This window comes from Myxine glutinosa, chromosome 4 (assembly GCF_964187855.1).
Source record: "Myxine glutinosa chromosome 4, kmMyxGlut1.1, whole genome shotgun sequence".
Taxonomy (NCBI): domain Eukaryota; kingdom Metazoa; phylum Chordata; class Myxini; order Myxiniformes; family Myxinidae; genus Myxine; species Myxine glutinosa.
The window spans coordinates 198,179,137-198,202,332 of NC_136264.1; the positions used below are offsets into that span (position 1 = coordinate 198,179,137).

At 44.2% G+C, this 23,196-nt stretch overlaps 1 protein-coding gene across 4 annotated transcripts in view; it reads left to right on the forward strand.

The window, feature by feature from the left end:
• EEFSEC (eukaryotic elongation factor, selenocysteine-tRNA specific) overlaps nucleotides 1-23,196 on the forward strand; it is a 65,981-nt gene that overhangs the window by 15,185 nt on the left and 27,600 nt on the right. For 3 of the 4 annotated variants that reach the window (XM_068114227.2, XM_068114230.2, XM_078776862.1), the window contains exons 3-6: nucleotides 4,917-5,124; nucleotides 5,227-5,323; nucleotides 15,103-15,267; nucleotides 19,700-20,077. In XM_068114227.2, coding sequence (XP_067970328.2) covers nucleotides 4,917-5,124; nucleotides 5,227-5,323; nucleotides 15,103-15,267; nucleotides 19,700-20,077 — 848 coding nt within the window. The remainder of the gene's footprint in view (nucleotides 1-4,916; nucleotides 5,125-5,226; nucleotides 5,324-15,102; nucleotides 15,268-19,699; nucleotides 20,078-23,196) is intronic. The other variant, XM_068114229.2, reaches the window with a different exon arrangement.

Consider the following 23,196-nt stretch of genomic DNA (forward strand, 5'->3'; position numbering starts at 1 on the left):
AGGGAGTCGTTAAGTGAGAACACAGACACTGCCCAGATGTGTCGATATATAGATAAACTAGCGGGGTCACCCGTGGGAATCCCACGGGCATGGATGTGTGTGATGAATTTTTAATATGTCGACTTATTTTAGGCGGTGTATTTTCGTTTATCATTATATCTCTGCATTTTCCTCTCCAATACCTCCTCACACTTTACACACACACCGGCGAATGTTTACATATATACACACACACACACACATATACACCCACACATATACACCCACACATATACACATACACACACACACACACACACACACGTACATCGACACACATGCACACACACACACACACACGTACAGACACATATACACATATGCAAATATGTATACACATGTATCCACATATACACATATATGCACATTATACACATATATACATCTACACACACACACACACACACACACACACACACACACACACACACACACACACACACACACACACACACACACACACACACACACACACATGTCCCACATGTCCCACATGTATATATCCCACATCCCACATGTATATACATGTTTAAAGTGTCCGTGCCCTTCCCCCCTCCCCCGCCCGGCAACGCTGGGTACTTCTGCTGGTAACTAATAAAATAAAAACGAAGAAATATCTCTCGGTAATTTCATGAAACTCGGTGGAATTGGATGAAATTCGCTCGGTGAATTCACTCGGTGTATTCGGTTCGGCTCGGTTCACTCGGTTTAAAGAAAAAGCGATAATGTCGACATGTTGCCGTCTGTGTCATGTTGGGCGGTGTATGATACTTGTTAGCTGTTGGGCGGTGATATGGTGTATTTTTAAAAATATATCTGCGTTTTCCCGCGTTGCTGACACCGAGTCTAAAACCATCAATAAAAATGAAATCAGATGGTGAGTTAGATTGGAGATAAAGGCGTGCGAGAGACAAGATCCGAAGGATCGGATCGGATTTTCTTCCCGTTTTTTTTCAACCGAGTCTAAAACTATGTTAGCGACTGCGAAAAATGAAATGATATATCGAATTAGAATTGAAATAAATCTGTGTGAGAGAGAAAGACAGCACGGGCCGAACTAAACAGGCCTCAAAGCTATTCGAGAAGGAGGAGTGGGTGGAGCTACTCTGCAAACCGAGTAAGCCACACCCCCGGACAGACGTCCAACAGAATCACCGTAGCCTATTATAATATAGACTAGCGGGGTCACCCGTGGGAATCCCACGGGCATGGATGTGTGTGACATTTCGACATATTGAGTTATATGCTGCACATTCATTTTTACAAAATGGTTACTGGCAAGTCATCAGATCCAGAAATGGTGTGATGAACACAATTTATTTATTTCACATAATATGTGACCCCTCACTCCTCTCCACCTGACACTCTCCTGTCTCCACCTGACACTCTCCTGTCTCCACCTGACACTCTCCTCTCTCCACCTAGCACTCCTCTCCTCTCCAAACCCTCACATCCCTCTCCTTTCCAATCCCTCACCTCTCCAATCCCTCACACTCCTCTCCTCTCCAATCCTTCACACGCCTCTCCAATCGCGCCTCACACTCCTCTCCAATCGCGCCTCACACTCCCCTCCAATCACTCCTCTCCAATCGTGCCTCACACTCCTCTCCAATCACGCCTCACACTCCTCTCCAATCGTGCCTCACACTCCTCTCCAATCGCGCCTCACACTCCTCTCCAATCGCGCCTCACTCGCCTCTCCAATCGGCTTTCCCCGTCTCGTTTCTCTCCTTTTTCTCCCGTCTCGTTCTTTTTCTTGCTCCAAATTGGCCCGTCGGAATCGGAAATCGGCCCGTCTCGCCCGTCGGCCCGTCGGAATCGGAAATCGGCCCGTCTTGCTTTTGTGCTTGTGCGTAAATAAATTGTGTTCATGACACCATTTCTGGTGTTGGGCTAGCGGCTAGGGTGCCGGCTTAGGATCCTGGGTTCGAATCTCGGTCGATCGCCGAATTAATGCCAGGGGGGTTGACTCAGCCTGTCATCCTTCCGAGGTCGGCTAATTGAGTACCAGTTCACTGGTAATTCCCTGTTTGTCGTTGAAGGCGGCAAAAAGGGTTGGCGTCAGGAAGGGCATCCGGCCGTAAAACATTGCTTCAAAAAGGGGACAAAAAAACAACAACTACCACGGTCCCCGAAAAGGCCAACCCCCGCTTTGCGGGGAAAAATGGCCTCTAAACGGTGGTTTTTACACCATTTCTGGATCTGATGACTTGCCAGTAACCATTTTGTAAAAATGAATGTGCAGCATCTAACTCAATATGTCGAAATGTCACACACATCCATGCCCGTGGGATTCCCACGGGTGACCCCGCAAGTTTGCATTGACGTTCGTCGATGGACTCGTTCGCCCGTCTCATTCGTTTTCTTGCTGCATCCTGTTCAAGTCTGCGTTCTTCATCGATCGTCTCATTCATTTTGGAAATAGAAGTTTCCACGCAGCGCATGAATTGTCACGATCCTCAAGAGGAATTTGTCTCGTAATCATCAAATGATAAATGGCAAGTAAATTATATTGTGGAAAATTAAAGATTTCAAATAAACCTATTTAAAGTGTATTCGCACATAACTAATTTTAAAAAACGAAGAAATATCTCTCGGTAATTTCCTGAAACATATTTTACTTCCGGCTAATAATGTTGAATTAAATAAAAACGAAGACATATATGTCGGCATCATTGTTGACGTTTTTGTGACGACTGTCATCAAACGAAAAAGTAATATATCTTAACGGAAAAGCAAAAGCGAATTTTTAATATATATCGACACGTTGCCGTCGGTGTCATGTTGGGCGGTGTATGATACACCATGACGCGATTTTTAAAAATAAATCTCTGCATTTTCCCGCGTGTGTGGAATGTTCTCAATTATTGCTGACACCGAGTCCAAAACCATCGAAAAAAATTAAATCATATGGTGAGTTAGATTGGAGATAAAGGCGTGAGAGAGACTCAATGGCCTTGAAGTTGAAGTTACAGGCGTTTGAGAATTCATTTCGTTCTATAAACGGCAACTTTCTTTGGATTTCCTTCCCGTTTTTTTTCAACCGAGTCGAAAACTATGTTAGCGACTGTGAAAAATGAAATGATATATCGAATTTTTAATATGTATCGACACGTTGCCGTCGGTGTCATGTTAGGCGGTGTATGATACACCATGACGCGATTTTAAAAAATATATCTGCATTTTCCCGCGTGTGTGGAATGTTCTCAATTATTGCTGACACCGACTCTAAAACCATCGATAAAAATGAAATCATATGGTGAGTTAGATTGGAGATAAAGGCGTGAGAGAGACTCAATGGCCTTGAAGTTACAGGCATTTGAGAATTCATTTCGTTCTATAAACGGCAACTTTCATCGGATTTTCTTCTCGTTTTTTTTCAACCGAGTCTAAAACTATGTTAGCGACTGTGAAAAATGAAATGATATATCGAATTTAAAATAGATATCGACACATTGCCGTCGGTGTCATGTTGGGCGGTGTATGATACACCATGACGCGATTTTAAAAAATATATCTCTGCATTTTCCCGCGTGTGTGGAATGTTTGTGGAAAATTAAAGATTTCAAATAAACCTATTTAAAGTGTATGCGCACATAACTAATAAAAAAAACGAAGAAATATCTCGGTAATTTCCTGAAACATATTTTACTTCCGGCTAATATGTTGAATGAAATAAAAACGAAGAAATATATGTCGGCATCATTGTTGACGTTTTTGTGACGACTATCATCAAACGAAATAGTAATATATCATAACGGAAAAGCAAAAGCGAATTTTTAATATATATCGACACATTGCCGGCGGTGTCATGTTGGGCGGTGTATGATACACCATGACGCGATTTTAAAAAATATATCTCTGCATTTTCCCGCGTGTGTGGATTGTTCTCAATTATTGCTGACACCGAGTCTAAAAGTAAAACCATCGATAAAAATGAAATCATATGGTGAGTTAGATTGGAGATAAAGGCGTGAGAGAGACTCAATGGCCTTGAAGTTACAGGCCTTTGAGAATTCATTTCGTTCTATAAACGGCAACTTTCATCGGATTTTCTTCCCGTTTTTTTTCAACCGAGTCTAAAACTATGTTAGCGACTGTGAAAAATGAAATGATTTATCGAATTTGATTTGAAATAAAACTGGGGGAGAGCAAGACACCACGGGCCTACAAAACAGGACTCAAAGCTATGCGAGTTAATAAAATGGTGGATATTTGTTTATAGCCACTCCCAGAATGGGTGGAGCTATGGGTGGAGCTACTCTGCAAACCGAGTAAGCCACACCCCGGACAGACACCCAACAGATAGACAGACAGACAGACAGAATCATCTACGGCTATTATAATATAGATGACTGTACCCGAGTTGCCGTTTTGCCATGGTTTAAACCAATCATAATTCAAACAATTATTTTTGCACAAATTTTGCACAATTTTGCACAAATGTATTTGTAATATACGTGATATCACATTTTATAAACAATTGAAGTTGAAAAAGAAATTTCCCCCCCCAAAAAATTCCAAAAATAAAAAATAAAAAAATCGAATTTAAAAAAATCGAATCGAACCTTTTGCAGATGCAAAAATCTAAATTTTTGAAAATTTTTCAAAAGAAATACCCTTAGGACATACCGACGGGAGAGATATGTACATACCAGAAGTTTGATACGATTTCACAAAAGTTTGAGAAAGTAGTTCAGTGACAACACAAGACAACACAACACAGGACGACACAACACAGGACAGGACAGACACTGCACAGATATATATATATAGATGGTCCATCCTTCGTAACCCGTGCTGATGTTTTGATTGAATTTTAACATTTACTAACACTGGTGTTCAAGTCGATGAACCTTCCACTTCCTCATTGACAGGGGCTCAGATCATTGATTTGATGGTGCTGGTAATAGATGTGACAAAAGGCATGCAGACACAGTCGGCTGAATGCCTGCTCATCGGGGAGATGACCTGTCCCAAAATGGTGGTTGTACTCAATAAGACAGACCTGCTTCCAGACGTGAAGTGCCAGGCCCTCGTGGAGAAAATGACTCGCAAAATGCAGAAAACCCTGGAGAACACCAGGTGATAAATGCCACTCACTATTGCTCCTAACTTTCAGCTCCACACATTACATGATAATGCCAGGTTGTTTCTTGTAATCTTATGATCGATGATGACCTGCAGGTTTAAGGGGGCTCCCATCATTTCCATAGCTGCTAAGCCAGGTGGGACAGACGGTCCTGAAAACGAGAGTCCAGAAGGCATATCACAGCTCACTGAGGTAAATTCAGATTTATTTATTTATTTTTATGTTTATACAGATTATTTCAAAACATCTGTCTGATGACTAATATAATGAGTTCTTGCAAATTCACGAAGTAACTTTGTACATACGAGACGTAGAACTGACAGCTTGCCCTCCTCAAAAGCGCACCCACCTTTTGGCAGACCGTTAAAGCCATTGCAAACCTTACATAATTATTTTAGTCAAAAGCTTTCACAAGCTTACAATTTTATTTTGACACATTCTTGTTTTGATAGTTTTGGCCATAGTTACTTGTTCTGCCGCTTCCGGATGTGGACTTCCGCTTCCGGTCCGGTCTGGAGAGGACGATGGCGTTACTTGTTCGCCGCTTCTCCGACTGGGCCATTGTACATAGTTTGCTTTTCTGGTGGTCGTGGCGGATTTTTGACCGTTGGGTCTGCCCTCTGCTCGGTCCCGGCTCTGCTCCTGGCTTCGCCTGCCCGGCTCCTCCACTGGTTCCTCAGGCCTGCTCCCGTTGTTTGTGGCCGTTGTTTGCGGCGGTGGCTGTTTGCCGCTGTGGTCTTGATTAGCGGCTGCGGTCGTTTGCCGCTGCGTTTGCCGCTTTGCCTCCTCGACCTTGGCCTCGTACTCGTCCCTTCGCTCCTGCCTGGCATGGCTCTGAGGTACTCCGCCGCAAGGCTTCTTCTGCTCAATACTCACTCCACCCCATCATGCATCTCTGCAATCAAATCCCACGGACTCCTGCGACGACCCAGATACATTCATAGAGGCTCCGGTCATAAGTTTGTTTACTTACAAACAGGTCACTCCATTCCCGTACTCTGGTCGGCTCAGCGCACTCCCACTCATCGTTCCAGCGCACCTGGTCACAGCAACGCACACGATCGCACCTCCTGTCTGCAAACCCTGGCTAAATCACCTTAGTTCATCCCCACCGTACAAAACAACATCAAGCTCACCCTGTTCAATACCCGGTCCCTCAACAACAAAAGCCTCATCCTGAACAACTACATTCTGGATAATAAACTGGACTTTCTCTGTCTCACTGAAACCTGGCAACAACCTCTGGACTACTTCTCACTCAACCTCACTACACCCAATGGATATTCTTACATCAATAAACCACGCTCGGAGGGCCGAGGTGGTGGAATTGCCGTAATTCACCGACAAGACATCAAGACCAGCCTCATCTCCATATCATCTGCTCCATCATTTGAACACCTGGCTTTTAAACTCTCTGGTCACACACAGTCAGTCATGGCTGTCATCTACCGCCCTCCCAAACCACACCCATCATTCCTGTCTGACTTCTCCTACTTTCTGACCCAGCTCTGTTCCCTCTCCCCCTCAATCCTCCTCCTCGGTGATTTCAATATCCACATGGACTCCACTGACTCCACAATAACCACTGACTTCACTGATTTACTCACCTGCTTTAACCTCACTCAACATGTCAACTTTCCTACCCATAACCGTGGGCACATTCTGGACCTTGTCTGCTCTACTGGATTAATTTTGCACCATCTCTCTGGCTCCGACCTCACCCTCTCTGACCACTTAGCCATCACTATGACCATCAACATCCCCACCCCAGCACCAAGGAATTATCGCACTATCAACTTCCGTAAGCTAAACGCTCTTTCACCGACCTCATTCTCATCCACCCTCTCTGAAAAAATGTACACTTCTCCCTTCGTTGACCTCCACACCCCTTCTGACCTCACTGACTACTACAACCACACTCTCTCCTCCTGCCTTGACCAGCTTGCGCCTATAAAAACCAAAACAGTTTCTTTCACCCATTCTGCTCCCTGGTTTACCCCTGAACTCCGCCTGATGAAAACTCGTGCTCGCCAACTTGAAAGACTCCGCAATAAAACAGGTCTCACAATTCACTCCCAAGCCTACAAAAGGACCACCTACAACACTACAAAGATGCCCTCTTCCGCGCCCGCTCCGCCCACTACTCTCAAATTATCCACTCTGGCTCCGGAAACCCAAAAGCACTCTTCTCTACAATAAACAAACTCCTCAGCCCCCTGAACACCACCACCCAGTCATTCACAGTAGACAACTGCATCTCCTTCCTTTCATTCTTCCAATGCAAAATTGACAACATCTACAACAGCTTAACCACCACCGCACCCGCTCCCCCTCAAACCACCTGCCCCCCCTTATCCTGCCAACCCCTGCCTCAATTCTCCCCAGTCTCCCCTGCTGACCTCTCTGAACTCCTCATAGGAATGAAAACTGCCACCTGCACTCTTGACCCCATCCCCTCCAGCTTTGTCAAATAGTAAGGGCATTTTATGAGATATTTCACAAATCTGTTAACTAAATTGTTACCAAAAAATTTCTTCACCAATATGTTTGTAAAGGTGTGTAATAACATGTGTTAAAATGTTGAAGTTCAACTCCCATGGGAAACCCAGAAAAAAAGCTGTTGAATTCGGGTACCGAAAAATATTTTCGAGAATTTTTATTTTTTTTAATCGGCCCTTAAGTAACTTATGAGGGGTCAAATAAGGGTTTTTCATGATTCTGAGTTGATTGTTAACATTTATATTTTCACTTTTACATTTACACACTAAGTAGCTTTTATTTCACATACATATATAATACTCAAGAGTTATTTCTCATTCACAATGTCAGAAGTTTCAACAGTCATTGTCTATGTCTTCTTCAGACTCAACAACATCATGACTGCAGTTTCTGCATGTAATGCCATTAGACTCCACAGGCCGAGATGCACGTGACCCCATTCTTCTTGCAGCTGCATCGCCGGTTGCTGCAATCTCCATGACAATTACAGCTCGTGAACTGCAATAGCTCCTCAGGAGCCGTGGGGTCCAGTGTTGGAACTGGCTCATACCCATGCACACCTATTGTCCATCCATAGTCACTGGGGTTCAGAGACATGCTCTGTAGAAGGATCCAGTCCCGGGTCTGCAGGTAGGCACGGAGTGAATGTTGTGCAGCTGCACCCTCTGTTGGAGGTAGAGTCTCTGGTTTGATCACTCCTGCCGCTGCCTTCCTCGAGAACATGTTGTACCGAATTTCACCCAATGTAGTATCTCGTCCATGGTAAATGTTGTCCAGAAACTTTGCTCTTGGGGTCCAGTTGGACATATCCGGTCGAATCTGGAGATTACAGCAGGAATTCTTGATACGCCGGATGTGGTCGTGATCTTTTGGTGATCTGCTGTAGCCATCAAAGACCACAATGATCTTCTGGGAGCAGCGGCCCAGATATTGCACGTAGCTCAGGTAACTGTTGGCGATCTCCTGCCAGGTCTGACGTTGTTCCCACTTCACCATGTAGACAAGCCATCCGCCATCAATTACGAGGGTGCAGCAGGGTTGGTTAGTCAAGTCAAGTGGATCAGTTAATGCCTTCAGGCTTGTATTTGAAAAGTCTGCCTTGTTTGCCTTGTTCATCTTCTGATCTTTGTTGCTGAACAGGGACAATGGGAAGGGAGTCAGCTCATACTGTAAGCTTGTCTCAACTGTCATATCCCGCTGGGCGAAAATGATCAGTCGGTTGAACAACTTTAGTGAGTCAAGGTGAATCTTTTTCTCGTTGACCAAGGGAAATTTTCTTAGTGATGACGGGGCTTTTATCTTTGACTTGACATCCATGGTCGACGTCACTGACTGTCCATCCAGCTTGATCTGCATCTCCATCCCAACTTCAGCTGCTCTCTCAGCATTGACTGCGTCATCTCCAGTGCTTGTGAATCCTGTTGAGAAAGACACGAGCAACTCCTTGTCTCTATCGTTGTCGAATGGCTTGATCTCCTCAAACCATTTTAGGACAAGTTCAACTGCCTCTGCATCTCGCTTCATCTGTGTCTTGGCAAGGTCTCTGTGGACTGGAACATGTTTACTGACGTCCTCCTCCAACCGCCGGTTGACATCAGACAGGTGACTGAGGGTGAGCACCCAGCATTTGTGGCCAGAAAAACTGTTTCTCATTCTTCCTCTGCTCAGTCCACCTTGTGACTTGGCTGCCTTCATTAATGTCTGCTCAATGCAAATGTCACACCATGTGCCGGACCACTCATGACTTGAGTAACGGACAACGTGGTTCCCGTGGGCAGTGAGACGTTCTAAGGTGTCTTTGTAAGCAGGCAAAGTTTCTAGTTCCTTCATGAGTTGACAGTACAGCCGTGCGCCCTTGGCATACTGATGATGGCCTGCAGTGGCAAAGATGTGAAGCATCTTGGTAACAATGCAGGACAGATGCCCATTGTGGTCTGCAAGTCGCTCGGTTCTGATAAAGACCTTGATCACATCTACCATGTGGTGGTACTCCACCCAGAGTGCAGGTGTTCTTCCTCCTTTTGCGAGTCGTTTGAAGGTTTCTTCAAACCTTTGCTCAAACACTGGCACTACTGGGTCTGAGTGTCTGGCTCCCATCTTCCACAAAGACACTTAAATTTATTTTAGTACTTATTTAGTATTTTAGTACAAAGACACACTTATTTTTCCACAAAGGAGTGTCTGTGGTGAAATATAAATGTTAACAATCAACTCAGAATCATGAAAAACCCTTATTTGACCCCTCATAAGTTACTTAAGGGCCGATTAAAAAAAATAAAAATTCTCGAAAATAATTTTTCGGTACCCGAATTCAACAGCTTTTTTTCTGGGTTTCCCACGGGAGTTGACCTTCAACATTTTAACACATGTTATTACACACCTTTACAAACATATTGGTGAAGAAATTTTTTGGTAACAATTTAGTTAACAGATTTTCATATGTTTCCCTCACTATCTCCACTTATCACTGCAACAATAAACTCCTCCCTGTCTACAGGCATCATCCCACCATCCCTCAAAATTGCTGCTGTTACCCCCATTCTGAAAAAACCTGGACTCAACCCTGACACCCTAAATAACTTCAGACCCATCTCCAACCTACCCTTTCTGTCAAAAGTTTTGGAACGCGCTGTAGCCACTCAACTCAAACATCACCTCTCTTCCAATAACCTATATGAAACATTCCAATCCGGATTCCGCTCCAACCACAGTACTGAAACTGCTCTCCTCAAAATCACCAACGACCTTCTCCTCTCCTCTGACGCTGGCAACCTTAACATTCTCATCCTCCTCGACCTCAGCGCCGCCTTTGACACCATCAATCACACCATCCTCCTCACCTGACTTGAAACCACCTTTAACATTACCGGCACTGCCCTCTCTTGGATCAAATCATACCTCTCTGACAGACGCCAGTTCATCTCCATCAATAACTGCAAATCCCCACTGCTCCCCTCCCCCAAGGTGTCCCCCAAGGTTCAGTTCTTGGCCCCCTCCTCTTCATCCTGTACCTGTCCCCCCTTGGTCATTTAATCCGCCATCATGGTCTCCAATTCCACTGCTTCGCTGATGACATCCAGCTTTTCATCTCCACCTAGTCCATCTCCACCGCTACCCACTCTATCCTGACAAACTGCATCACTGAAATAAAATCCTGGCTTCAAATCAACTTCCTCAAACTTAACTATGATAAATCTGAAATAATCATCATTGGCCCAAAAACGCTCACCAAATCCACCCATAACTTTGCCCTCAACATCGACGGTTTCCCAGTATCCACCTCCCCTCACATCCGGAATCTTGGCATCATCTTTGACCAAACCCTCTCCTTCGACAAATACACTAAACACATCACAAAGACAGCCTTCTTTCACCTGAAAAACATCGCCCGTCTCCGTCCATCCCTCTCCTCCACGGCTGCCGAAACCCTCATCCATGCCTTCATCACCTCCCGTCTGGACTACTGCAACAGCCTCCTCTATGGTTCATGCTCAATAATCACCAATAAACTCCAATACATTCAGAACTCCACTGCCCATCTACTCACCCATTCCCGGACCCGTGACCACATCACCCCCGTCCTTTACAAGCTTCACTGGCTCCCCATCCCCCAGAGAATCCAGTACAAAATCTTCCTCTTGACCTACAAAGCCCTCCATAACCTGGCCCCATCCTACCTGGCTGACCTCCTCTCCAGACACACTCCCACCCGCAACCTCCACTCTGCTGGTACCAACCTCCTGACCCCCCCCCCCCCATCCGGACCAAATTCAGATCCTGGGGGGACAGGGCCTTCTCCATCGCTGCTCCCACCCTCTGGAACTCACTACCTCACACGATCAGAGACTCCTCACTCACCACATTCAAAACATCACTCAAGACTCACCTGTTCAACACTGCATTCAACATTAAACCCACAGCATTTAACCCCTGACTATCTCTTCTCCTTCTCCTTCCTTTTGCTTTGATTATTTACCTATTGATTTTTGTCTTTTTGCACTTGTTTTTTGTACTCTGTCAAAGCGTCTTTGGGCTTCTTGAAAAGCGCTATATAAAATAAATGTATTATTATTATTATTATTATTATTCTTATAGTTTGTCCAAAGCTCTTATCTTCTCCCTTTGCCTTTACATACAGTCGTTGCCAAAAATATTGGCACCCTTGCCTCAAATAATGCACCATTACTTCCAGAAAGTTGTTGAAATTAAAAAATATTTTCACATACACATTTGTATTTCTTTGGTTTGCAGTGGAACAAAACAAAAAATGTTGAAAAAACTACAAAATCTTTGCTTATTCCACACACAAATCTTAAAATGACCCGGACAATATTATTGGCACCTTTTAGAAGTTGTTAGAAATAATTAGATTTCAAGGAGTTTATTCTCCTTTGCTTTGGAATTGAACTCACCTGTGGTGAGTTGCAGGTGCCTGCAATCGAAAAATCCCTCATTAGACCAGCTTGAATAGAGAAAAGGAGTCATTCTGCTGTTTTGTGTCACTGTGTGTACCGCAATGAGCATGGAGAAAAGAAATAAAACCAGATAAATGTCTGAGGAGGTCAGACACACAATTGTAGCCAAGCATGGATAATCTCAAGGTTACAAGTCCATCTCCAGAGACCTTGATGTTCCCGTGTCCACCGTACGCAATGTTATCAGGAAGTTTAAGGCCCATGCCACTGTAGCTAACCTCCATGGATGTGGCTGCAAGAGAAAACTTGATCGAAGATTGCAGCGAAGGATTGTCAGAATGGTAGAGAAAGCACCTCGATCAACTACCAAACAGATTCAAGCTGGCCTTCAGACACAAGGTACAACAGTTTCAACTCACACCACCCGTCGCCAACTTAATGAAAGGGGGTTCTATGGTAGGAGACCCAGGAGGACCCCACTGCTGAGAAAGTCCGACTGGAGTTTTCCAAAACACACCTGAACAACAAAAAAACCTTCTGGGAGAATGGCCTGTGGACAGATGAGACCAAATTAGAGCTTTTCGGTAAAGCACATCATCTCTATGTTCACAGAAAACAAAATGAAGCCTTCATAGAAAGGAACACCTTCCCTTCAGTCAAACATGGAGGAGGTTCAGTGATGTTTTGGGGTTGCTGTGTGGCCTCTGGCACTGTGTGCCTTGAATGTGTGCATGGCATCATGTAATCAGGAGATTACCCAGGCATTTTGGAGCACAATGTTAAACCCAGTGTCAGAGAGCTGGGTCTCCATCAAAGGTCATGGGTCTTGCAGCAGGATAATGACCCCAAACACACTTCAAATGAGAGCATACCTCCGCCTGGTTGGCCATATCACTCAATGATGAAGAATCACTTAAACAATTCTACTAGCTGGATCCGGATCCGGATCTTCACCAAAATTGAATCGATTCTGCCTTGTCACACACACAACCTGTCCAACAACTTTCGTCCAAATCCATCCATAACTTTTTGAGATATCCCGCTATGTATAGTTTTTGCCCCATCTCACAATGGTGAAGAATAACTTTAAAAATTTAATTTTCATATACAAACAACAACAACAACAGGCATTTTAAGGCCATTTTCCCTGCAAGAGCGGGGGTTAGCCTTGCGGTCCCCATGACAATGTTCTCCATTTTGCCCTATTTTCTGCATCTCCCCTTGTTAACCCCCTTGCCCGCATTTCTTCTTCGACCAGAATTCTCATATCCGAATCCATATTCAGATCTTCACCAAAATCAAATCCAATCGTTCTTGTCAGACACCCAACCGGTTCACCAAGTTTCGTCCAAATCCGTCCACAACTTTTTGAGATATCCTGCTGTGTACAGTTGTGGCTAAAAATATTGGCACCCTTGCACTTTTTTCAAATAATGCACCATTTCTTGCAGAAAATTGTTAAAATTAAAAGATATTTTGGTATCCACATTTGTATTTCTTTGGTTTGCAGTGGAACAAAACAAAAAAAGCTTTTAAAATTACTAAATCTTGGCTTATTCCACAAAGAAATCCAAAAATTGCCCGGGCAATATTATTGGCACCTTTCAGAAGTTGTTAGAAATAATTAGATTTCAAGCAGGCGATTCTCCTTTATTTTGGAATTGAACTCACCTGTGGTGAGTTGCAGGTGCCTGCAATCTAAAAATCACTCATTCAACCAGTTTGAATGGGGGAAAAAGAGTCATTCTGCTGTTTTGTGTCACTGTGTGCACCGTAATGAGCATGGAGGAAAGAAAAAAAAACAGAGAATTGCCTGAGGAGGTCAGACACAAGATTGCAGCCAAGCATTGACAATCTCAAGGCTCCAAGTTTATTTCCAGAGTCCTTGATGTTCCTGTGTCCACCATACGCAATGTTGTCAGGAAGTTTAATGCCCATGGCACTGTGGCCAACCTCCCTGGACGTGGCCGCAAGGGAAAGTTTGATCGAAGATTGGAGTGAAGGATTGTTCAAATAGTGGAGAAAGCACCTCAATCAACTGCCAAACAGATTCAAGCTGACCTTCAGACACAAGGTATGACACTTTCAACTCTCACCATCCATCACCAACTCAATGAAAGGGGGTTCTATGGTAGGAGACCCACTGCTGAGAGAGAGACATAAGAAAGCCTGACTGGAGGTTTCCAAAACACACCTGAACAAGCCAATATCCTTCTGGGAGAATGTCTTGTGGACAGATGAGACCAAATTCAGTTTTATGGAAAAGCACATCATCTCTATGTTTGCAGAAAACAAAATGAAGCCTTCAAAGAAAAGAACACCTTCCCTACAGTCAAACATGGAGGAGGTTCAGTGATGTTTTGGGGCTGCTGTGCTTCCTCTGGCAGTGGCTGCTCTGATTGTGCGCATGGCATCATGAAATCAGGAGATTACCAATCCATTTTGGAGCGCAATGTTCAACCCAGTGTCAGAAAGCTGGGTCTCCGTCGAAGATTATATGTCTTGCAGCAGGACAATGACCCAAAATGCACTTCAAAAAGCACCCATGAATGGTTCAAGATAAAACGCTGGACTGTTCTGAAGTGGCCAGCAATGAGTCCAGATCTAATTCCCATTGAACACCTGTGGGAGATCTGAAAACAGCAGTTGGGAGAAGGCACCCTTCAAATCTGGGAGAACTGGAGCAATTTGCACAAGAAGAGTGGGCCAAACTGCCAGTAGAGAGGTGGAGGAACCTCATTCATGGCTATAGGAAGTGCTTGACTGCAGTTATTTTGTCCAAAGGCTGTGCTACCAAATATTAAGTCTCGGGTGTCAATAATTTTGTCAATGCCATTTCTTTTTATTTCCTGATTTAAACGGATATATTAAGTTCTGAATCAAAAACAAAAGTTCTGTAATATTAACAGTGAAATAAAGAATTGTGCAGACTCAATACTTTTGTCAATTTCAACTTATTTTTAGAGAAAATTGTGAGTTATTTGAAAAAAGTGCAAGGGTGGCAATGTTTTTGGCCATGGCTGTATAACCCATTGAGAACCCCCTGTACGTGTGCAGCTGCTATTAGCACAGGTGGAGCTGCCACAGCGTGATTCTAAGGGGCCCTTTCTTATGGCCGTGGACCACTGCTTCTCAGTGCGTGGCCAGGGTACAGTCATGACTGGTACGGTGCTTTCTGGAGGCCTGTCGCTTCACGATACCATTGAGATCCCAGCGCTTAAGGTGCACATGTTGTCTGTTACTGTCGGTATCATGTTTGCTTGAGTCTTTGCCACCTGAACACTCCAACATCACAATATTTCTGCTGAATAAGAAAAAAATCTTTCTTTCCGCTTTCCGCCCGATTTGAGAAAAACTTCCCTGACTCTACACGGGCATATTTCACCGTAAGAACGACTGTGTCGGAGCTGGTGCGGCCTTGCGATATATTTTCAGCACAAACTGATCTGATTAAAAATGGCTTCTCGTGCGGTACTTGCAGGAAGAAACAAATGTCAGAACAATAGCTTATTCACATTATTATAGATGAATGACAATCTTTCATGATTGTGGATGGATGACGCAAGTTCTTTATTTAAAAGTGTAATGTATAGCGCTGCTCCCAGTGTCATGTGTGTTAAAAGTAATAAAATACCCCAATTCTCTGCATGAAAACCATATGTATCGTAGAAGGGGGCATCTATCACACTGTTTGTGTGTTTGATTTTATTGGAAGCACTCCTGAACCATTAGACATATTGAATTGAAAACAGGTGCTTGTGCTTCGGGTGTACTGTACAGTGCACAAAGTGGCCACAAAGTCCCTATGCACGCAGTTAGAATTCAGTTAGAATTTATCTGTGTGCTCCCCTCCATTCTCCGCACAAATTTGAATTTTTCTCCATGTTCTTCTGGACATCTTCTTCCATGTTGAGGGTTGGAGGTCATAAAAACAGCCCTGACAGCTGTTTTGGGGTCTTCCACTGTTGTTAGGCGGAGATGAGAAATTTCCTCTTTCACAATGCCCCAAAGCGAGTTGTCACATGTTGTTAAGTCCGGACTTCGAGGAGGTGACACTATCTCAGATCCAAGTCCAATCCATTGTCCACTGAATTTGTCGTCGATATATTCTCTAACTGCAAGAGCATAATGTGCTGGTGCACCATCAAGTTGCAGGATAGCTGTTGCCTCGAGACCTCTCTCACGCAGTTGTGGAACAAACCACATCTGAAGCATGTTAAAATAAGCAGTGTGATTGACACTTGTATTGAAACAATATGGCCCTATCAAGTGATCTTCTGAAATTGCTGTCCACATAATGACATGAGGAGGATTTTTTTTTTTTTTTTTTTTTTTGCATACAAGATCTCGGCTCGTGTAAGAGCTACCATTAATCAAAAAAAGACAAACTGACACATAAAACATATGATAAAGGCAACGGGAGACATGATGGGGAGAGAGAGGGAAGCACACAAGTACAACATTTGAGAGTAGGGACATCGGGAGATCTGTGGGAGGGAGGGAGTGGATCTGGGGTGAATTAACAGGGGTAGAAAAGATCAAGGTTTTGGATGAGGGAGGAAAAGAGATGGTGGTATACAGCTGTTTTAAGGACCTGGATGGAGGAGTGGGATTGAAGAGAGTGAGGGAGTTTGTTCCAGAGGTGGGAGAAAAGAGGAATGAAAGAGTGAAGGTGAATAGACAGTCTTGATTTTGGCAGTTTAACCATAAGAGGGTTGCAGGCAGATCTTGTGTGACCTGTAGGAATATTTGAGGGACAGAGCACAGACAGAGCTGGAGGACCTCGGCCGGAGAGGAGTCTGTAGAACACAGAAAGACCAACAAACCTGCCTTCGGTGAGCGTGTGAAAGGCCCTCAGAGTTAGCTTCATCACGGGAGATTCCAATGATTGTGAAAGCTTTGGTTTCACCAGCGTGAAGCCGAGCTAGGTGTGAGGCTGGAGTACCAATCCAGAGGGGAGAACAGTATTTTATTGAGCTGCGGATGAAAGCCTTGTATGTGGTGAGGAGCTCAGGTGTGACAAGGAAGGACTTCGCACGATGGAGGATGACAATTGACCAGTCAGCGACTGGCTTTGTAGGCCAGCTTGGAAATGTGGTTTTTCCCAGGAAAGTTCATGGCAGATAGTGAGACCCAAAAGCTTGAGTGACAGAACTTCTTGGAGAGGATTGTTCAGAAAGTAGATGGGAGTCCAGTCGGTCATTTCGGAGAGACATGGTAAGAGTGTGAGATTTGTCAGGATTGAAAGACATGTTCCACTTGTTTGACCAGTCTGTGATTTTGTCCTGGTCTGCAGAGAGTGAGGAGGCTGCAGACTGCCGATCTGAGAGATGAGGTATGGAGTGGCAGAGTGGAGTCATCAGAAAAGAGATAGAGAGGATTTTCCAGAGAGTCAGAGAGATCATTGATGAAGACCAGAAAAAGCACAGGGCCCAGAACACTGCCTTGGGGAACTCCAGCCTGAACAAGAAGGGGAGATGAGAGAAATCCATTCAGGGCTACACGTTGACTATGAGCAGAGAGGAAGTCCGCAAGCCATGCGTGGAGATTTCCATGGATACCATAGGAGGAGAGTTTGGTGAGCAGAGCGGGGTGCCAGACCATATCGAAGGCATTTGATATGTCAAGTGAGACAGCTCTGATTTCCTGTTTGGCATTAAGGACCTCCATCCATTGTTGAGACAGCAGAAGCAGCATGTCCAGAGTAGAATGACCTGGTCTGAATCCAAATTGATGATCCAAGATCAATCCATTGGAGAAGAGGAAGGATTTGATGTCAGAAGCGATGATTAATTGCATGACCTTGCTGATTTTTGGAAGCAGGCTGATTGGTCTGTACAAGGATCTGTTTTTGCACCTTTTTGTGTAAAGCGGTAATGTTTGCTGATTTCCAAGCAGATGGCAGATGACCTTGAGCAAAAGAGAGGGTGAAGAGAACAGAGAGAGGGTGAGATAGAGCGGCAGAGCAGGATTTTAGGACCCGTGGGCTGATGCTGTCTGGTGCATTTGCAGAATTAGAGTCGAGGTTTGACAGAAACTTCTCCACCTTGTCAGGAGAGAAGGACACAGAGTCCAGGAGCAGCTGGGTTCGACTGGGAAAGGTGGGTACAGAGAGAGATGGGTTCGGGACACAATATTTTGAGGCAAACAGAGTTGAGGCAATCCGCTTTTTCACGTGCTGTGTCAGCTGTGTAGCCATTTGAGGTAAGGGAGGGGATGGAAGGGGAACAAACACCAGAAACAGATTTGACCAGACGCCACCAGGATTTGGAGGAGGGAGACAGGTTTGAGAGTTCAGTCTTGAGTGTCGAGAGATATTGTTTCCTGGCTCTCCCGAGGGTAGACACACACTTGTACCGAGCTTTGTGAAATCAAAAATTTCATTAAAAAAAGGATGCTGTTTAATATCCTCATAAAAATGAGAATTTTCTTTGCACCAAAAATAAACATTCCTGGATTCATTGCTGAGGTGAATAGCACACTCATCCTAAAAAAATACGCTTCGTCTTGATTTAATGGTGGGAAATCTTTGCAGAAGAGCTTTGCTCTAAATCAAGTCAAATCAAGGACACTCCCTGTTGAAAAAGCCTTCCTCTCCCATGCCCGCATCGTTTCACGCATAGGAGCTGGCTTATCGAACATCTGCGAAAATCTTGCCATTATGTCTTCAAAACTTGCTCCTCTCGTGCGGTTGTAAACCCAAACACACGTAATCAGTCTCTCTTCTATCGTGTACTCACTGGTGTCCGTCATGCTGAAGCCGTACCTGGAAAACAAATAAAACAAATAACAGGACACACTATTATACAATGGGACTGTGGCCACTCTGTACATGTATGGAAAGCTTTTAGGCAGTAAAAATATTGATACGCCCAGAAGTGGGAACATTAAGAGAACTGAACCTCTGAATGGAACAAGTTGAAAACCGGTGGTAGGCACAGGGTGTTGGATTTAGACGATTTAAAAAAAAAAAGATAGTTCAGGGTTGGGGCAACAGCCCAAATCTCTCGATCTAAATGTGTATCTTGCAGCACCACCTAGTGGAAGCCGGTATTACAACTCGTAAGTAGAGTGAGATCGGTGGCACACCATCACAAATCCCCACCCTTCCCACTGAAAGCAAAGTTGAAAGGTGGCAAAAGTTCCACCAGGAATGACCCAATATCAAATTTTGAGTTAACAAAATCTTCTGTTTTTGACCCTTGTGACTCAAGGGCATGAACTTGGGGGTCGTTACATATTTAATGTGTCCCCCAATATTGATTTCACGCACTGCAAAAATGTTTTAAAATGTGGTCGTAGTTGCATTTTTTGGTATTTGACCCGACCCCAAGGCCCCAGGGGTCGGGGCCAAAAATGATACTGCTCTTGCACCTTCTTGCCATGTGGTGGTAGCGTGACGGATGGACAGACAGACAGACAGAAAGACAGAGCCGATTACAGTATCCCCCGATTTGTTTTCTAAATGTGTGGGGATAATATAATAGGCCATAGGCATCATAAAAGTAAGGGAATTAAGCCGTCCACAAGGAGGGGTCTTCACTGTTGTAGTAAATTTCAACATTTCTTTCCCTACCCTATGATACATTCAAATTAGATTTTCTTTTAAGCCTAGCAAGCCTCTAATTGTCTTTTTGTACCTTTCTTTTGACAGGTTACCAAAAAGGTCAAATCGCTCCAGATGTTTCGGCAACCCGTGGACCATGCGATCCAAGGGGATCGGTTGGGTATCTGTGTAACGCAGTTCGACCCTGGCATGCTTGAACGCGGCCTAGTTTGCTCACCCGGATCTTTGCGTTGTGTCTACGCCGCCATTGCGACTGTACGGAGAGTCCCTTACTTCCGTGGCACCCTCCGCACACGTGCCAGCTTCCACACCACCATCGGCCATGACACGGTGCTTGCTCGTGCCACATTCTTTGCCCCTGCGCACGACCTTCCCGACCCAGATCTTAATGCTTCGGAGTTCAATTTTTCCAGCGACTATCGGTATGTCGAGGAATACGGGGAAGGAAAAGATGCATCCGATCAGGTATTTAACGACAAACTTTTAACATTCCATTTGCTTAGTAGAGATCAATGGTGATCTTTCAACTGGAAATTACTTTGCTATAGTTAATATTTGCATCTTGTGCATTGAGGCATGAGCAAAGGCCTTCCCATCTCCTCCAGAACACATTAGTTCTTTCAGGAATTCCCATATGGCAAAACTCTCAAAATTCAGGTTTACGACATACCTTCCTTGTTTATCTTGTTTAAGGAACTGCATTTTATAGGTTCATCAATCCCACCCTTCCCAATAGAGGCTGATCAATCTCAATTGCACTACAAGACTTCATATTGGTGGTGCGCCACCATCTCATGCCTACCCCCAATGCCCCCCCCCCCCCGCCACCCCTGGCCATCCCGATCCGCAATCTTTTCTACTCCCATTAACTCTTCCTCATCCAAACCTCTTGCTTCCATGTTTGTGTTTCCTCCCTTCCTCTCTTTCCTCTTTACTCGGTCCTTAATTTCCTTGTTGCATTTTTTGTTGCCCCACTGTCCGTATGGTACTTTATGACCTCTGTCACCTCGCTGTTCCAAGAGCCTAGATTTTTGTTTTTGATTTTCTTGTGAAATTATGTTTGGCAATAAGACAGTTCACCGTAAGCATGAAGACATGTCAGCTGACAAGCCTTGCACTACATTTTCAACAGCGATTGACCCGACTAAAAGTGGTGTCTTGTTTCGCGCCAACAGGAAATGCATCTCTGCTCATGCGATCCTTTGGAGGGGATGCTTTTACATTTCAAATATGTGGTTTCTTTCTGAACTGTAGGCCTTTGGACCAGTACTCTGGATATATTGTATATAAAAGTATGGGCACATGGTTTGGCCATTCATGGTGAGTTTGTTTCATTGTAAAAATGAATAGTTAATTATATCAATCTAAACTCAGTACACTCGACTTCTGATACTGCAAGTTTCCCATTACTTGTTTTGGTGTATGGGGTCATATGTTAATTACATAAGCACAGGGGAGCCAGGTGGTCAGACCATCGCTCTGCGGAACAGGAGGGATCAAAGACTCCACCATATTTGCACGAGGTGGGATCAAAAATAAATGGGCCCAAATCGATTGAAATTGTATTCCGTCATAAAACTATATTTCCGCTGCGCTGCGGTTTGGTGATGTTAGAGGTAAAAAATATTCTTGTGTATGAGTGTTGAAATGCGATCCAGATGTGTTCAACGTGCATCCTTTAATTACACCACCATATTAGTCAGCTGACTTTACCTACACACTAGGTGGCAGCATAAGCTGACAGAACAAGCAAGTAGCACTTATTCTTCTTCTCCTCCTCCTGTTCCCCTTATAAGGGGTGAGGTCCAATGGCACCAAGCTTCTGCCCTGCCTTGACCACGATACTCCTCCACTAGTCCCTTTCCTCAGCCAACTCTCTCTACTCTCCGACCACCCCCACGTTACTAATATCCCTCCGTATAAAATCCTTCCATCTCAACCATAGTCTACCTCTTTTCCTCTGACCTTGTTCACTCAACCTATTCGTTTTCTTTGCCATTCTCTCTTCCCCCATCCGCACCAAATGTCCAGCCCATCCCAGCCAGAATTTCACCAATCTCCACGTCAAGCTCATCTGCACACCAATCTCCTCCCTCAGTTCATCCATTCTCCTTCTATCCACTCTCTTCACTCCCACAATCATCCTGACCCAATTGTTCTCACAAACCGGCAGCCTCTGTTGTTGTCTCTCTGTCAGTGCCACCGTCTCCAGACCGTAAAAGTAGGGCGGCGTTACGCACGACATCAGAACCTTTCCTTTCCATCTCCTTGGTATCTTTGTGTCTGCCATTACACCCTCCACAGTCCACACCCCTCCATGCATTTGTACCAATTTAAATCCTCCTCCACACCTTTGCCTTTGAATTACCGTCCCTAGTGACTGTTTCCCCCAGATACTCCAACCTATTTCCCTGTCTGATCTCATTCCCCTCTAACCTGATATTCATTTTTTTTCTCTGCTGCCCGATCCACATCACCTCCGTCTTCTCCATGCTCATTTTCAGCCCATGTTTCTCAAATGCCTCCTTCCACTCCCCAGTACTTTTTGCGTGGCTGGTGCTTGTGCCGCCATTGATAAACCTGATACTTTTTGAAGAAAAGCTCTTTAGTGATCCTCTTTCTCACCAATTATCAAAGATAACAACTAGAGAATTCATAGAACACCTTACCCCGTGTAGTCTCGAAAAACAAGGACATTGGCAGGGTCTGCTGATTGGTCGAGATGAAGTAAAATGCCGTAATTGAACAGAAGGGTTTTGAAAGTGCCAAAAAGATGATTTGTGTTCTACAAAGTTCAAATATATAATTCAATTTAAATAAACTAAATATTTAAAAGGTTGTAGAAAAAAAAATTCTGAAGTTTACCGCCGTTTATGCAGCGTCTTATACATCACGTTATTTAACACATTACATTAGTTTGTCGTGCCTGTTGTTTGTGTCCTTTATGATGTCCCTAAAAACGGTAAGTTTCCTGTTTGGAATGATTTTCTATTTTGTTTTTCTGCCAGACAGGAAGACAGAGTAACAATATTATCTTACTCCTCTCTGCGCATGCCCGATCAGGACAAATTCAGAGCCAAAGAACTGTTAAAGTGAATCTACAAGTTAGTTTTCCGATTAGTGTTCAAAATATAACATTCTATTGAAATGAGGTTGTTTCTCAGTCGTAAACTGACATTTGCAGACAGACAAAAGTGAACCAATTGCTTAACCCAGCTGTTTGCTTCGTGTGCGTTGGGTAAAAAAACCACAGCACACTTTGCAATGAGCGATAGTTCTGTTGAAATATAAGAAGTCCATTTAATATTCTAATGATTGGTTTGGGCGACTTTCAGAATGAGTCAGATAAGATTGGTTTATCTCACGTGGACAGTTTTACAAAAGCTAGTCCCAGAGTCGTGCTATTATTTATTCGCTTCACCCTTTCTCGGTGGTATGGCAGAGGCTATTTGTAATCTGTCTGTGTGTCATCGGGTGAGTCTTCACTGCTTCTCAGATCTACAGTAATCTAAATAGGCCGACAGTACCCTGGTGCTATTCTGCATTGTTACATGCTTTGTCTTTCGTTGTTCTTGTCTTCTACT